The 16,145-nt window shown below is 44.4% G+C and overlaps 1 protein-coding gene across 3 annotated transcripts in view; it reads right to left on the bottom strand.

The window, feature by feature from the left end:
* Window positions 1-16,145, bottom strand: part of CLPB (ClpB family mitochondrial disaggregase) — a 153,490-nt gene that overhangs the window by 76,070 nt on the left and 61,275 nt on the right. For 2 of the 3 annotated variants that reach the window (XM_060018328.1, XM_060018330.1), the window contains exons 5-6: window positions 14,963-15,052; window positions 1,071-1,199 (exon numbers count right to left, since the gene is read on the bottom strand). In XM_060018328.1, coding sequence (XP_059874311.1) covers window positions 1,071-1,199; window positions 14,963-15,052 — 219 coding nt within the window. The remainder of the gene's footprint in view (window positions 1-1,070; window positions 1,200-14,962; window positions 15,053-16,145) is intronic. The other variant, XM_060018329.1, reaches the window with a different exon arrangement.

Here is a 16,145-nt window from a genome sequence, read left to right as displayed (position 1 = left end):
AGGAAATGCCAGTCAGCCAGCTGTTGGAGAGGTTTCTGCCAGGAGAAGAGAAGTCAGGCAATCAGGGTAACCCAGAGGACTTCTGAGGATCCTTCTAGCTCCCAGGTTCTATGAAGAATGACCACTGACAAGGAATACCCTGGCGTCCAGGCCCAAGAGAGGGTCCCTAAACCTTTAAGAAGTGTAAGTGAGGGCATAAAAAGGCAGTCAATGCCTTACTCACTCTGGGGCCTGGGCACCACACATCCTGGCAAGATGCTTCCCTCCCTATTCCAAGGAGAGGCTGGAGTGGGATGAGGGAAAGTGACTGCGGGGGAGGCATCTGACAGGGTGGCAGGTAACTCTGTAGCGGGCCTGGACAGGACCAGACTAGCCTGAGTCTGGGGATGGTATGTATTAACCCTCCAATTAAATCAATGCTCTCTAAAGGAAGGGTATTCAATCATTCAACAAAGAGTTACTGAGTGCTTACTGTGTGCCAGGTACTTTACCAGGTGCTGGGAATGAATCAGCCATGGTTCTTGCCTTTGCTTTCAGGGAGCTCAGAGTCAGGTTAGAGAAAAGGCTACTGAACACACAAAAACAATTCCAGATTGCAGCAAGTGCGATGACAGAAAAGAGTAGGGTACCATGACCCAGAGTAACGGAAGGAGCCTAATTTAGACTGGGGTGGAGGTGGGATCAAGGAAGATGTCTTTGAGACTGGGGTTAGTAGAGATTTGAAGGGTCTCCCCCTTGGTCCACCAGCCCTGCTCTGGAGGTCACAGGGAAGAAGACAGGACACTTTGGAGGAGAGCAACAATCAAGAAAACTCTCAGAGCATGTGCAGACAGGCAGGATGGCATGGTACCTCACACAATCACAGGCAAAGAATGCACTCCAGCCACATGAGGGCATATCACACATGCACACGGCCACTCTCATGAAGTGCAGGCACCCTCGAGGCATTTCCAGCTCTAAGAGGGTAACAAGGCTCTGGGGAAGCATGGTATTTCCAGGGTAGAAAGGTTGCTAAGTCCTTACCCTCTTTCCCTGCCCCCCCGCCCCGCCCCATTCACCCATGACCTCACCTCCACCAAGCAGCTCCCTGACGGTGCGGTAGTCGTCGGCAAGGACAGCATAGTGCAGGGCTGTGCAGCCCTTGAAGCTGGCACGGTTGTTCAGCCGGTTGCTGAAGTCATCCTCTCGGGTGACCAGGACTAGAGGGACAGCAACACAAATCCATTAGCAACAAATGCCATGAGCTGCCAACCTCGTCTTCTTTCTCTTGGCGTTTTAATTCCCTCATTCACTCATCTACCTACTTACTAAACATATAATGGCACCTACTATGTGCCTGGCCATCTGTGCTGGGAAAGAGGAGGTAAAACAGAGCCCATCCACAAATGTTTACTGACATCCATTATGTTGATAGGATTCACTTGGGGACACGGAAATGAATCAGACATGGTCCCTGACCTAATCTGACAAAGGAGGCAGACAGTAGACAGATGTTTACAGTATTGAGATAAATGCCATTATAGGTATAACGGGATGATATAGAAAGCCAGAAGGGAGCTTAGCTCAATTTGGGCATGGAGAGGATCTCAAAAGAGGACAGTCTTGAAGGGTGAAGAGAAGTTATCCAGGTGAAGAAAAGAAGGCTAGGGTAAGACTCGGGACAAGGGACTTCCCTGGTGGCACAGTGGTTAAGAATCCGCCTACCAATGCAGGGGACACGGGTTCGAGCCCTGGTCCGGGAAGATCACACATGCCGCAGAGCAGCTGGGCCCGTGCACCGCAACTACTGAGCCCATGGCTCTGGAGCCCGCGAGCCACAAGTACTGAGCCCGCGTGCTGCAACTACTGAAGCCTGCGCGCCTAGAGCCCATGCTCTGCAACGGGAGAAGCCACTGCAATGAGAAGCCCGTGCACCACAACGAAGAGCAGCCCCCACTCGCTGCAACTAGAGAAAGCTCATGCACAGCAGCAAAGACCAAATGCAGCCAAAAATAAATTAAAAAAAAAAAAAGAAAAAAGACATGGGACAAGTCAGGAAAGAGACAGAGGCTGTTCTTAGCAGAACAGTAACATACCTCCTCTGTGCTCTGAAGACGTCTACAATCTAGTGAGTATTTAATATTTCGTAAAGAACTTTTAAAATTTATAAAAGCCATTAAAAATTTGAAAGTACAAAGAAGAAAAAGCATCATTATCTCTGCAACTTGAGAAACTGCATTTAGTATTTTGTTACATGTCCTCTGATATCTATATCTACATCTATATCTATAGGTATAGCTATACCTGCATATATATCCTACAAAACTGGAATTTACTACATTGCAATTTTGTAATCTGCTTTTTTTCCCTTAATAAATGTACTGTGAACATTGTTTTTGAAGGTAGGAAGAATAAGCATTTCATGTGTCAAAGAACCAAAAACCCCCAGGCTCACTCTAGTGCTAATATTAGTGAGTCTCTCTCTCCAAATTGATACAAAAGAACCTAAAACCAGTTGCATCACTCTAGGTTAGGTGACCAAACATGTCCTTGTTCACCTGGGACAGTCATGACTTTTGCTTTTTGTCCTGAATGGTCCCACTCTGGACAATATTTGGAAGGCTACCCAACCTCTGGGCCCTCCCTTGGGAACTGAGCCCCCGTGGAACGATACCTATGCTGCTTAGGTGATGGGGTTTCTTTCTGCCTCATGCAGAAATTATTGGAGTTCTTGCCTTATGTTCCCTCCTGAGCTTAGTTCATTGGAGGAGGAATTTGGTTCCTACCTACCTGTACCCACTCCTCCCCGAGTCCAGGGCATAGGGCCTGCAGAGGGCAGGCTCCTCCTACCTCCCACTGGATAAAGGCGTGTAATTCATAACCTTGCCTATGTAGTCAAAAGCACCAGACAATTCTGAAACCATTCTTTTCCAAGCTGTCTTGGAATGGAATCTATGCATTTTCCCCTCCTACAAAACTGAACTTGCTATTTAAAGTCCCAAAAGCAAGAAGACTGTCATGCCTTTTCCTAATCCTAATAGATTTCACTTACTGACCTTCCTCTACTCTGGCCGACATGGTCATTTCACACAATCTATTTAATTCTCCTAACTACCTTATATAGTAGGCATTATAATTCCCATTTTATAGATGAAAGCTAAAGCACAGAGATCATAGAGCTAATAAGTGGTTAAGTGAGGATTAGAACCCAGGTCTAATCTGAGTCCTCACCCTTTTTCCCCATCACAGCATGCTGTCACTCTCATTTTGCAAATGAGGGAATCAGAGCCCAGATCCCAGATGTTCTGGTCCCAGCCTTGGCTCCTACTCCCTCTTCTTTCCCTGCTCAAGTGAAGGTGCCAGCACACTCTCTGTGGAACTTGCCCTAACAAAGATCAGCCTGAGGTTTGTAGCTAATACCGGATAAGCTTACTTAGGTGGAAGCATTTCAAATGTTTGGTCAAAATGAAGTTGTTGGAGTGTGTAACTGGGGAACAGACCACACTTTCTTGTGGTATGGTGAATCAATGGTCCATCAGCTCTTCTGTAGCAGTCAGAGGCTCTCCTGACTGATGACCCCCACCCCTGGAGTTATCTGACCTTTCCTGGAGCAGGGAAAACAGGAAGAAGGCCTCTGATTAGCTAACGTGTAAGTCCGTTGTGCAATGGCATCTGCATTTTTCTCATAAGAGCCCTTTAGGATCTAACTCACAGATTAACTCTTGGTCATGAACAGTCTCATCAAATCATGGTAAGGGATCTTGTTTCCAGCCCACTGCAGATTAGAAGAAGCAAACTAGAAGGTTAGGGAGAAGTCTTCAGAATCAAGTACGCTGATTACAATCAAGTGCTGACCGGGCAGGGAGGGAAAAGAACAGCACAATATAAAGCTGAAAGAGGAAGCCACAGAATACAGTGCCTCAAGAGCCCCTAGGGCACCACTGAATTGCCACGTAGGACATCATTAACTGCTAGATATAATGATGAACCTGACGAAAAGTGATAGCTGGTTCAAGAAAGCAGAAAGGGTATAATCCATTTTACAAAGAAAATATATCATTCATTCAAAATATATCATTAATGAACACCAATGCATGGTAGCTTCTGGAGATATACTAATAAGACACACTTCTTGACTCTAAGAAGTTAACAGTCTAATCCAAGAATCAGACCACTGAATGGACAAATTATAACACTGTTTCACGAGTGCAAGACAGAGCTATACACAGGGTGCCTACCATAAAAAAGTAGATGAACTCAAGGGACACAGCTGGTCTATTTGGTTCAGGGACAAACATCAGCAGAGTGGCAGTGTCACAGCCCAGCTAATAAGGAATGTCCATGAAGAGGGCCCCTGCTCCCCTCTGAGGTCTCATCACTTACCATCCCCTTCCTAATGCTCTTTCTTGCCTCTTGGATTTTGCAAATACTATTCCACAGCCTGGAACATTTCCCCCTCTCCCATGCCTTCAACTGACTAACTCCAATTCACTTTTAGGCCTCTGATTAAAAGTCATTTCCTCTAGTGATTCTTGCTGAGTTTGAGGTAGTTACTCCTCCCAAGAGCTTCCCTAGCACTTTAGGCATTTCCCAATTATGGTATTTATTACCCACTCCATTGCAATCATCTGTTTACTTGACTACATTCCCCACTAGACCAAAAGCACAATAAGGACAGGAAGTGTGACTGTCTTCCCCACAGTTGTATCCCAGTGCCCAGTACAGTGTCTGACCATAAATATGTGCTTAACAAATACTTGTTGAATCAGCAAATGCATACCTAATACATAAATAAGGCCCTAATATTACCTTGTGTTGGGAATAATAATAATAGTGCCAGCCAGCAGTATTTAGTAGAGGAAGTAGAGTGCAGCTGTTAAAAAAGTGAGCTCTGGAGCCAGACCACTTGTGTTTGGGTCCCAGTTCTGAATTTACTGACTGTGTAATCTTGGGTAACTCACCTAACCTCTCCATGCCAAGTTTCTTTACCTGTATGCAGAGATGGTAACAGTGCCCTCTCATGGGATATTGTAAGGATTGAATGAGACACTGTGAGTAAAGGGGCTTGGAACAGGGCCTAACAGTACCTCTTAGTCAATGTCGGCTATTATCCTTACTGTCTAGTCTTGTGCTTCCAAAAGTGTATTCTCTCTGTGAAAAGAGGTTTGGGGAACCCTGCATGCACTTTTCCCCTCCAAAAGGCACAGTTGTGAGTAAGAACCATCTGTTTAATTTGGCATTACTCAGCAGTTTTATGTCTGACAGCCTCTTTCCACCCAACCCTTGTTAAAATCCTGCAGTACTGGTGTTCCATGGAACACTCTTTGGAACTGGGTTGTGCATAACAATCTGTAAAGCACTTCATTTACTTATTTATTTCAGAACGACCCTGTGAGGTGGAAGTTCACTCTCCCCATTTTATAGATGGGGAAGCTGAAGTTCAGCAGGGTGCCACAGTCAGTCAGCGGTGGAGCTAGGACCCAGTCCAGGTCAGCTAGGCCCATTTCATGCTCTTAACAGTAAGCTCTTTTCCCCTCATCGCCCAGTTTTAGAAGCCCTGACCCAGGATATCTTGCTGAACCCCCCAGATCATTAGATCTCATACTCTTCTCTTTAAAAAAAAAAAAAAAAAAAAAAGACTAAAGGTGGGAAGGAGGTGTGTGCAGCATGCACCCTCATGTTCTCACTTGCTCTCACAGAGAAAGCAGAAGCAAACCCACAGAAGCTAAAGTGACTCATCCAAGGCTGGCTCACCAGCTGGCCACCACCGTGGTCTTTTGAGGCCTGGCGTTTACAGCTGGTCCTCAGCCAGTGAACCATCCCCTCCCCAAAGACATCTACCAGCCTGTCTCCAGCACAGGGGGAGATGGGCTCAGGCTCCTGCTTCCCCTCCAGGCCAGCCATTCCTGTCCCTTCACCCTTGTGGCCACAGGAAGAATGACAAAGCATTACTTTGTTATCCTTCTGCTCCCACCTCTGCCTTTTGATGTTGCAAAGTCTATGGCACGGTGCCGTGGCCAGGGTCAGTCTGAGTGCCGAGGCAGGTGTGCACCTGATGTACACTCTGCAGGATTCCCTGCACTTAGCAGTGCCAAGGAGTTAGCAGAGGTGAAAGTTGTCCCCAAAGCCCTTCCTATAGCTAGGCCACTACTCAGCACTTCTGAAACTGCAGAACAAAACTAAACAAAACAAAACAAACCACTGCCTCCCACAATAAGAAACAGTAATTTAAGGTAAAGGAGTCACACAGTCCTGAATCTTAGCTCTGCCACTTACTAAGTTCTTCTATCTGTAAAATGGGCACAACAAGCAGTAATTTAAGGAATACTAAATATTTAAGTATTATGAGAATAAAATCTGATAACAGATTTTTAAAAACATTACCACAAACATTTAGTAATGCTGTTTTCTCCCCTGGGGTGGGCACTGGGGATGCAGAAGTGAATCAGACATGGCTTCTGTCCTCATATTGCTAAGACTACTGGAGGAGACTGAAAAAAGGCATGTGGGGCAAAATGGGTGGTCTCCAGATAACAAAAGCTTTATTATCATTGCCTTGTGTGGAGGAAAGGTAACCCTAGCTAAAAGTCTCTCCTTCAGGCTCAGCCTCTACCCGCCACACCCAGGAACTTATGCCATCTAATGTCATGGAGTGTGTAGCAGTGCCTTTAAAAACATGAGCATGTCTCCATGAGAGGGAACCTTTAGAACTAACCTGACAAACACAAGGATAACCTCTTACATTTGTGCAGCACTTTACGGTTTAGAGAGCGCTTCAATGCAATTGTTTCCTCACCCCAGGTCAACCTAGGACAGATAGGTCAAATATTATTCCACTGAACAGAGGAGACAGAGGTAAAGAGGTTGGATGGCCTGCCCAACTTGGATTGCTAATTGGTGGTGGACCAGGACTAGGTCCTGAGCCCATTTGGCTCCATCATCCATATTGCACAGCTTCGCCAGTGCCCACAGGCTCAAGCCTCACATACCCCAGCATCAGCGGACCTGGCTTGAATCTCAGGGACTAAGCTAAATTCTTACCAAGAGTCTCCAGGAAGAAGCCTCTGGGCTCACAGCTCCCTCCCCACAAGGTGTTGTGTATCTACCACCTCGTTAAATCCTCACTCCTACTGCCAGCATCGGCAAGCTGCCTCAACTTCTGCGGGCACTGTCGGCTCTGCCTCTTGTGTTTATCTTCAGCCAAGGAATGGGGCAAGAGGGAGACTCTCTGTGCTGGGTCACCAAGAGACCGTCTCTGGGGAGGGCAAGGCTCTTTATTTCCTTCCACAGCCTGGATGATCCTCCTTCCTCTCCAAATCCTAACTGTTCTTTAAAGCCCAATTCAAGGCCTCCTCTTCTAGGAAGTCCTTTCCTCCCTGCTCTGCCCTGGATGCCTATCATGTTGATTGTGTGTATCCATTTACCACTTACTTATTGATCGTCTTATAACAGCTTTTGTAATACTTTCTTGTGTTAAAATTTCCCTTCTGACTCCCTAATTTCCTCATGGATGACAGAAACTAGTTCATAACATTTTCTGTATGTATCTCACCCAGCATCACTTCAGTATTTCACGTATCTTTAGCAATGAGCACACAGGAGCCTTCATTCACCCCCTGCCCTGGAGCACACCACTACTGAGCACCTCAGCACAGTGAGTGCTATGAAAGGCATGTGCGCAAACTGTCTGATGGCAGCAAAGACAGGGCACATGTCACGTGGCTTGGGGAGGAATCTCCCAGAAAAACTAACTGGAAGATGAGGTAGAGAAGAGTGTTCCAGGAAAGGAAGTGGTGCTTGCAAAGGACAGAGGGTGAAGGCTGCATTACCTGCCCATACAAGAAACTGGGAGTTCTTCAGCAAACTTGGAATGCTGAGTGAAGGCAGGTGGAGCAGTGGGCACAGATGAGGTTGCCCAGGCAGGCAGAGGCCTGATCCTGAGAGGGGTTTGGACTGTATCCTGAAAGCTATGCGCAGGCAGTGGTTTTTGTTGATGAATTAAGCAGCATGGGGAACAGCAAAAACAATAGACCAGAAGAAAAGTGAACTGGGTTCAAAAATGGCTTTCACTAAACTTGATATGTATCTCAATCCCTCCATGTCCCAGATCCCTTATTTTTTTATTTTTTATTTTTTTTGCGGTACATAGGCCTCTCACTGTTGTGGGCTCTCCCATTGTGGAGCACAGGCTCTGGACGCGCAGGCCCAGCGGCCATGGCTCACGGGCCCAGCCTCTCCGCAGCATGTGGGATCTTCCCGGACCGGGGCACGAACACGTGTCCTCTGCATCGGCAGGCGGACTCTCAACCACTGCGCCACCAGGGAAGCCCCTCAGATCCCCTATTTTTAAAGTAGAGGAGTTTCTTCACATCAGTGGCTCTTAAACTTTAATGGCAACAGAATCACATGGGTAACTTGTAAGAAAAAAAAAAAAACAGTTGATTCTTGGGCCCTTGCTTCAGCAATTTAGATTCAATAGGCAGGGCCTGGAAATGCAGAGCTGAAAAAGCCCTTTGTGTTGCTCCTCACAGAAAACTCTGAGCAGCACTGGACTAGTCTCTGAGGGTCTGGTCTCTGAGGGTCCTTCCCATTCTAATCTTGTCATGAACACAAGAAAGATGCAAGGCTGGCCAAACCCATCCCACTTCCAAATGCCTGATCTGCTCTAAGGAAGCCAAGGATGTCTAGGCACCAGAATGTTCTTCCCAAGGCCCATGTTTAGAAAGTTAGAGCAAAGCCCCCAGGACACCAAGTCTTGGGATACTGGAGACATCCAATATCTCACTCAAACCTCCTCTCCCTGCCAAAATCCAACTGGAATTAGGTCTTTCTATAGCATATACTCTAGCCTTTTTCCTTGTTTATCCAGCAAAGTGTTACGTAATTTCCATGGGCTGGGCCATGGCGATATGAACAGGCTCTGCCCTCAAGATCTTATAAATGCTGCAAATAACATCAAAAGAATCTATCTTTTACCAAGTATCTCTGAAGGGAAAGAGTTCAGAATATTGAGCTGGAAAGACCTGGATTCTAATCCTGGTGACTCTAGAAAATTATTTCATCCCTCTGAGCTTCAAATTGCTCACTGGTAAAATAGAAGCATTAATATCTTTGAATTGGGTTGTTGTGAAAATTGAAATGATGTGATATAGTGAAGGGCACAGGAAATGGCTGCGTCTAGGAAATGGTGATTTTTAAATTAACATGTCCTCTGCTGTCCTGGAACTTGTAATATATCCATATTCCTCTGTTTGACTTTCAGAGGCTCTCCTACTTGGTCCTAATGTCTCCAAATAGACTTCCAACTCCTCCCTTCCTGCTGGAGAGACCCCCCTCCATGAGATGACCCTGGTGATCCTACCATGAATCCTCAGTAGGCAGCACTGTGTATTAGGAAGAGCATAAAGGTCAGAGCCAGTCAGACTGGTAAGCAAAACTCACTGTATGACTTTGATCAAATTAACATCGCTGAGAATCTCTTTTCTCATCTGCAAGATAGATATCATCACCTATCTCATAAGATTCAATGGCAAATCCAATTAAAAAATGGACAAAGAATCTGAGTAGATATTTCTCCAAAGAAGACACACAATGGCCTAAAAGCACATGAAAAGGTGCCCAACATCATTAGCCATCAAATGCAAATCAAAACCACAATGAGATACCACTTCATATCCACTAGGATGGCTAAAGTGAAAAAGATAGGCAATAATAAGTGTTGGTGAGGATGAAGAGAACCTGGAACCCTCATACATGGCTGGTGGGAATTTAAAATGATGCAGCCTCTTTGGAAAAGCCTGGTAGTTCCTCAAAAGGTTAAACATAGAGTTACTATATGACCCAGGAATTCTATTCCTAGATATAAACCCAAGAAAACTGAAAACATTATGTTCACACAAAAACTTGTACACAAACATTCACAGCAGCATTATTCATGATAGCAAAAGTCAAAACAACTGAAATGACTCTCAATTGATGAACGGATAAACTAAATGTAGTACAGCCATCAATGGAATATTATTCAGCTAAGAAAAAGGAATGAAGTATTGATACATGCTACAACTTGAATGAACCCTGAAAACATGCTAAGTCAAAAAGAATTCAGCCACAAAAGATCACATATTGTATGATTCCATTTATATGAAGTGTCCAGAATGGGCAAACCTATGGAAACAGAAAGTAGTAGATTAGTGGTTGTCTAGAGCTAGGGAGAGTTGAGAGATGTGGAGAATGATTGATAATGGGTATGGGGTTTCTTTACAGGGTGATGAAAATGTTCTAAAATTGATTGTGGTGATGGTGGCACAAATCTTGTGAATATACTATAAACCACTGAATTATGCACTTTAAATGAGTAAACTATATAGTATGTAAATTAAATCTCAATAAAACTGTTACACTAAAAAATGTAAAGAACTGAGCACATTGCCTGATGTAGTAAGGATGCAATAAATGGTAATAAATTTATTATTGTGCCCTTTCCTCTTCTTGATGCCACTCTAACCAAGGCCAGAATCACCTCTTACACTAATACTGAAGAATATGTCTAGCTCACTGAAAGGAGCCCATTTCATACTCAGTGAAGGGTCACAGGTGAGTTCTGAAGGCTAATATCCCAGGACGAAGAGTCTTACATAAATATATAACTCTTGGGGGACTTCCCAAGAGTGAAGTTCTTTAGTGAATGGATGTTACACTTGTCTCTCCAAGCAGAAACCACTGGGGGTACAGTGGTTAAGACTCTGTGCTTCCACTGCAGGGGGCATGGGTTCGATCCCTTGTTCAGGAACTATGATCTCACGTGCCGTGCAATGCAGCAAAAAATTAAAAAATATATTTAAAAAATATATTTATATACATATTAATATAATACACACACATATATATATAAAAAACTCTTTAAGTAATAAGAAAATAATGGCTTCCATTTACTGAGCACTTACTATGTGCCAGGTACTGTGCAAGGAACTTTACAATTATTTTCCTTGAAAGAATCATACAGGGCTGTTATTATTATTATTCTTATTTACTAAATGAAGCAGCTGGCACTTAGGTTATGTAGCTTGTTTCAGGTCATACTGGTAGTCAATGACTGAGCTAGTCTGTTCAACTCCAAGGCTTTTACTCTCTTCTCTATGTGATATCATGGCTTCACTATTTCTTCCTTTTATTTATCTATGTTTTACCCATTCTTTACAACTCAAGAAGTCTGATTTCCACTGATCTCCCTTTCCTCTCTGCATTCTAGTACTGTCTAGTCCACATCAAATTAGTTAACATTTTCTCTTACATAGTCTTTTGTGTTCTCAGATTGCTTCATGCATACACTCTTGAGCACTGCAGGTGTTCCATAAATACTTCTTTAGTGAATGGATGTTACGCTTGTCTCTCCAAGCAGAAAACAGGTTCTTGAAGGACAGATACTGTGTCTTATAGATCTCTTTAACCTTCATGTAGAGAACGGTCATCTAGGCTGGCCTATGGCTGGAGGGTTAGACCCCGCTTAAAAATGGTTCTCACAAACACCATGCTCTCTGCCCATAGACTGGAAGGTTTCTCCTTAAAAAGAGGACCCTGGCTCACCTTATTATACCTTATCATAGTGTAGCATGAGCACTGGCACTTTCTGTAGTAGGAGCTCAGAAAGGTTTGATGAATTAAAGAGAAGACTGGGCTAGCACTTAGTCTACTGGAGACACATCAAGGGCAGCCTTCCCATTGGGATCCCAAGTCCATCTTCTCTCACTCCAAGAAAGAGAAATGGAAGAGCAGGAAGGTTGGCCTGGAACCTTAAGACAATATGTTGTTCGCCCTGCCTGTGGCCCTAGAAGCATCCTCTCTGGCCCAGGACCCTCCTCTGACCACAGACCCAGGTAGAGCTTTCCAGAGCCCATGTCTCACCTGCACACCATCAAAATCAAAGAGCTGGGCAAACTCTTAAGAATCTGTAACTTGTTCTGTTATCTTTTACTCTGTTATCTACAGACCCATCAACAGTCTGTTTGAACTTCCACTACTTCCCATCTCTCCTAACTCTCAGGGGAATAACATGCTCACAGGTATCTAGAGTCCCTTTGATCTGTCCTATAATTACCCTGATCTCACCTTCTCCTACTCCCCTGCCCCCACCCTGATCCTAACCAAAGCAGTATTCTTTCAGGTCCAGGGATCCTCTGGGCAGGGCTGGCAACAAGAGGAAGGAGTCTGACCTCTCTGCCTCTCAGCAAGCCATGCTACTTGGTTGGCTAAACTTGGTCCCTCTGTGCTCCCCATCTCTACACCTGCTTGCCTCTCCTCTGCCTTTTCTTTAAGATGTTAAAAGCCCGCAATAAAAAACAAATACAAAATGCTGTAATTAATAGCCAATTCCAAGCCAACCCAGCATCTCTACTAATAAACCTCAACACTTGCAAAAAGAACAATAAATTCTGCCCCTCTCTGGTTCTGGGGTGGTCTCTTATATATACTCTGTGTGTGTGTATGTATGTGGGTAAGTGTGTCTACATATATATTTATTTTCCTTTATTTCCCATCCAGGGAGGGGCAGAATAATGAACTGCGTGCGTCAGGGAAGATGAATCTGAGATACTAGGGAGCAGTGCGGTAAAAAGATTAAAGTGTTATTATTGTTGGTTTTTTTTCCCCCATGGTCCATTGTGACAGCTCGACCGTCATCTGTAAAAAATGTCTCAGTGAGAGATAATCATCGGAAACTCAATAAAGCGTCAGGGGGAGCCTCAGCCCCCATCAATCACTGGGTGCCTGGAAAATTTCAGCCCTCTGTCTCCCTTCCTGCTATCCATATAAATGTCTCTAATATATTTTTTGTGGTGTGTGGGACCCATCCCTGATTTGGAACTTTTGATGAAAAAATATTTATACACAAAATATGTAAATCAGTTAAAAATCATAAGACTAGTTCTTTGACACCCCATCCCACTTTTTTCTTATTTTCATAAATGTATCGAATTTATTCTTTTTAATAAAACATGTCAACTAGTCTATCTCCCTCTCTTAGTTAAATGTATATATAGATTTGGAGGGCTAAAAGGATGGAAACAATTAACCTAACTGGCTGCTACACTTAATCTTGAAGTTGACCAAAAGGCCTGATGGATAGACAGTGCATTGTCCATCTTAGTGACTCTGTAGTGGCTGACACTGCTGAGAAATGACATGTAGAACCACTGGCACTGAAGGTGTGACAAGGCTCTGACAATGATGAGGAAGAGGCAGGGACATTATTAAAAATAATAGCTTGCCCAAACAGCTTTTGGCCTGGCAGATCCCCAAGCCTTCCAAGACTTCGGACAAGTCAGAGGTTCTGAGCTAAGTGTGGGGCACATACAAGCTGATATGGTTGCTGGGTTCCTACAAGGGCAGGAGACAGTTCTGCTGGCATTTGGCATCATCTCTCTGCCTCAGTTTCCTTTAGTGCCTACATCACAGGGTTGCTGTGAGCACACAGTAAGTATCAATAAACATAACCTGCTGCTGTAGCTATCATCATCATCATCATCTTACCTATTATTATTACCACTTCCCCCTGCTTCTCTACTCTGGAAGGAATCAGTTCCTGCAGTACCTTCTCCTCTAGGACCTTCAAGACTCCTCTCTGCCTAAAGGATAAGGTCCAAGAATCTTGATTTGGCCCCAGCCTACTCTCTTTAAAGCAGCACCTTTACTGCTCATTACCCTCTAAAATGAATCTTCTGCTGTACAGATGCTTCACCCTAACCAGTTTACTTGCTGCCCTGAAATATGTTTTTTCTGTTTTCCACCCCTGAATATTTTGGACATAACATACCCCTTCTCTGATCACACCCAATTCACATTTAGTTGCAGGCTCTTCCATAAAACCTTATACTTTGAGGCTCAAATATCATTTTACTTCCTGATGTTTCAGACAGAGATTCTCTTCTCTGAGCTCTGATAGTCCTTGTTATCTGCACCTCTGACTGGACCCTTGTCAAACACTGTCTTGGTCATGTCGTCAATCTTTATTGTTATTAATTATCATTCTTGCTGATACCTTATATGTGCATGATACCTTGTATTTTCTCAAATATTTCATAAGTACTTCACTTTGATTTTTATAATAAACCTATGGTATAAAAAGTATTATTCTCTACAGATGAGAAAATCAAGGCTTAGAGAGCTAAAGAGAACTGCCCAAGGTCACACAGTTAGGTGATAGCCAAGCCATTCCTTGGACTCTGAGATAATGTTTGGTTCTTTGCAGATAACAGTTTGCTACCGCTGAAAAGCATTTGGAAGGCTGTGACAGAGACTCTGAATGAAGTTTTATATAAGAGTATGATGAGGACAAAGATGATGATATAAAAACAGAAATTTACATTAATGGAATTCCTTCTATGTTCTACGTTTTAGGCTAGGGATAAATATACTACCCCTAACTCTCCCAATAACCTTTATTTTACAAATAAGGAGATGCAGCCTCTGAGAGGTACAGAAAATTGTTCCAGGTGTCATAGCTACTAAGTGTTCTGTACACCCATAATACCATGGCTTAAGCACACAGATGCTCTAGGAATGAAACTTAAAGTGGCAATAAAAAAGGTCTCTTCCAGGGAGGAGAAGGTCCAGATGAGTTTTTTTTAAAGCAGTTCAAGCACAAGTAGCCTAGATCATCTACTCAAGAGTGGGAGCCTGTTAGAAATGCAGAAATGCAAAATATCAGGTCCTACCTCAGGCATACTGAATCAGAATCTTGGGAGTCGGGGTGTGGCAGGAATCTGTGTTTTAACAAGCTCTCTAGGTGATTCGTAGGTCCTTGGGAGCCTTATTACTCCCATTTGAGTTTGTCTCCAAGGGCGCAGATTCTCTCTGCTTTGCCTGGGTAGGTCTGGACATGCAGTGGGTGCTAGGTGTTAACTTATAGTGAACAGATGAGCTAGGGTAAGACTACTCCTTAGCATGTCCTGGGGAGACGGAGAAATTTTATAGAGAGCAGTTCCATTACCGCTGGCGGGGACTCCTAGCCGTCTCCTGAACTCCAGGGCACTTGTCCACTGGTTTGTGATGTACCAGCTTGCATCATCCTGTCCCCCATCTGAAGATACAGAGATGGGGAAGTCAGCTGGAGCAGGTCAGGACCTGCAGCCCCTGGAGCTGTGGGAAGAGGGCCAACTGGGCTGGTGGGGTTGGCCTTGGCAGGTTCAGCCAGGAAAGTCAGGCCCTCTACCCCCAGAAGGGCCCTGTGCCAACCCAGCTTCTGTACAACTCATCTTTATACAGCCGCCACTTGGAGCTGAGAAGAGAAGCTGATTTATAGCCTGCTCTGGCCACGTTTCTGCCGTGTTTTATTGTTTTAATTGTCTATGTGGGAGGAGCTCAGAGGGCTCACTTGCATTTCTGACAGCCCCAGACACCCAATGTTTATAACAGTTACTTACAAGCAGCCAGCAGCATCCCTGACTGGGTGACTTGTTTACTGTTACGTCTAATCTACTGCCTCCTCCACCTGAGGATTGGGGCCCACCACCCATCAGCCAGCCACAAGTGGAACTCTCCTAGAGTGGGCATGGGTGGGGCTCAAGGCACTGAATGGAATGTGGTCAAGATCAGGGAGTGAGTTGGTAGAGAAGCAGCCGTGATCTCTTAAGCTCCCCTCCACGTGTCCCCTCTAAGTGCCTTGCTCAAGCTGTGCTCCCTGCTAAGAAAATCTTTTCTTTTTTTTCCCCTCCTCTTCACTCTCCAAAGTCCAGCTCAAATCCTACTTCTTCTAAGTACATTACTTGCTCTGACGATGAGCCTAAAGTTTCTAGAACCTTAGAAATCACATGGCTGACAGGAACCTTAGAGGCTATATAATCTAATGACCCTTTACAAAATCCCTGATGGGCGGACAGCCAGCCTCTGTCAGTGCCCCTTGAGTGGTGAGTTGCTCAGTACCTCCAAGGCAGGTTTCCTGCCTTACACTGATCCAAGACCCAACTCTGTACAGAAATTCTTCATCACATGCTACTGTGCTTTACATGTATTTATTTCTAGTCATCCAAACAACTCTTTAAGATGGGTATTGTTATCCCTATGTTACAGATGAGAAAACCTAAATTCAAGGACCTTAAGCCACTTGCTTAAGATCACACAGCTGGTGACAGAGCTTAGAGGACCCATTACTTCCTGGCACTGAAGACTGACCT

The sequence above is a fragment of the Delphinus delphis genome, chromosome 8, assembly GCF_949987515.2.
Source record: "Delphinus delphis chromosome 8, mDelDel1.2, whole genome shotgun sequence".
In the NCBI taxonomy this organism is placed as follows: Eukaryota; Metazoa; Chordata; class Mammalia; order Artiodactyla; family Delphinidae; genus Delphinus; species Delphinus delphis.
This window is presented reverse-complemented; position numbering and strand designations above follow the sequence as displayed.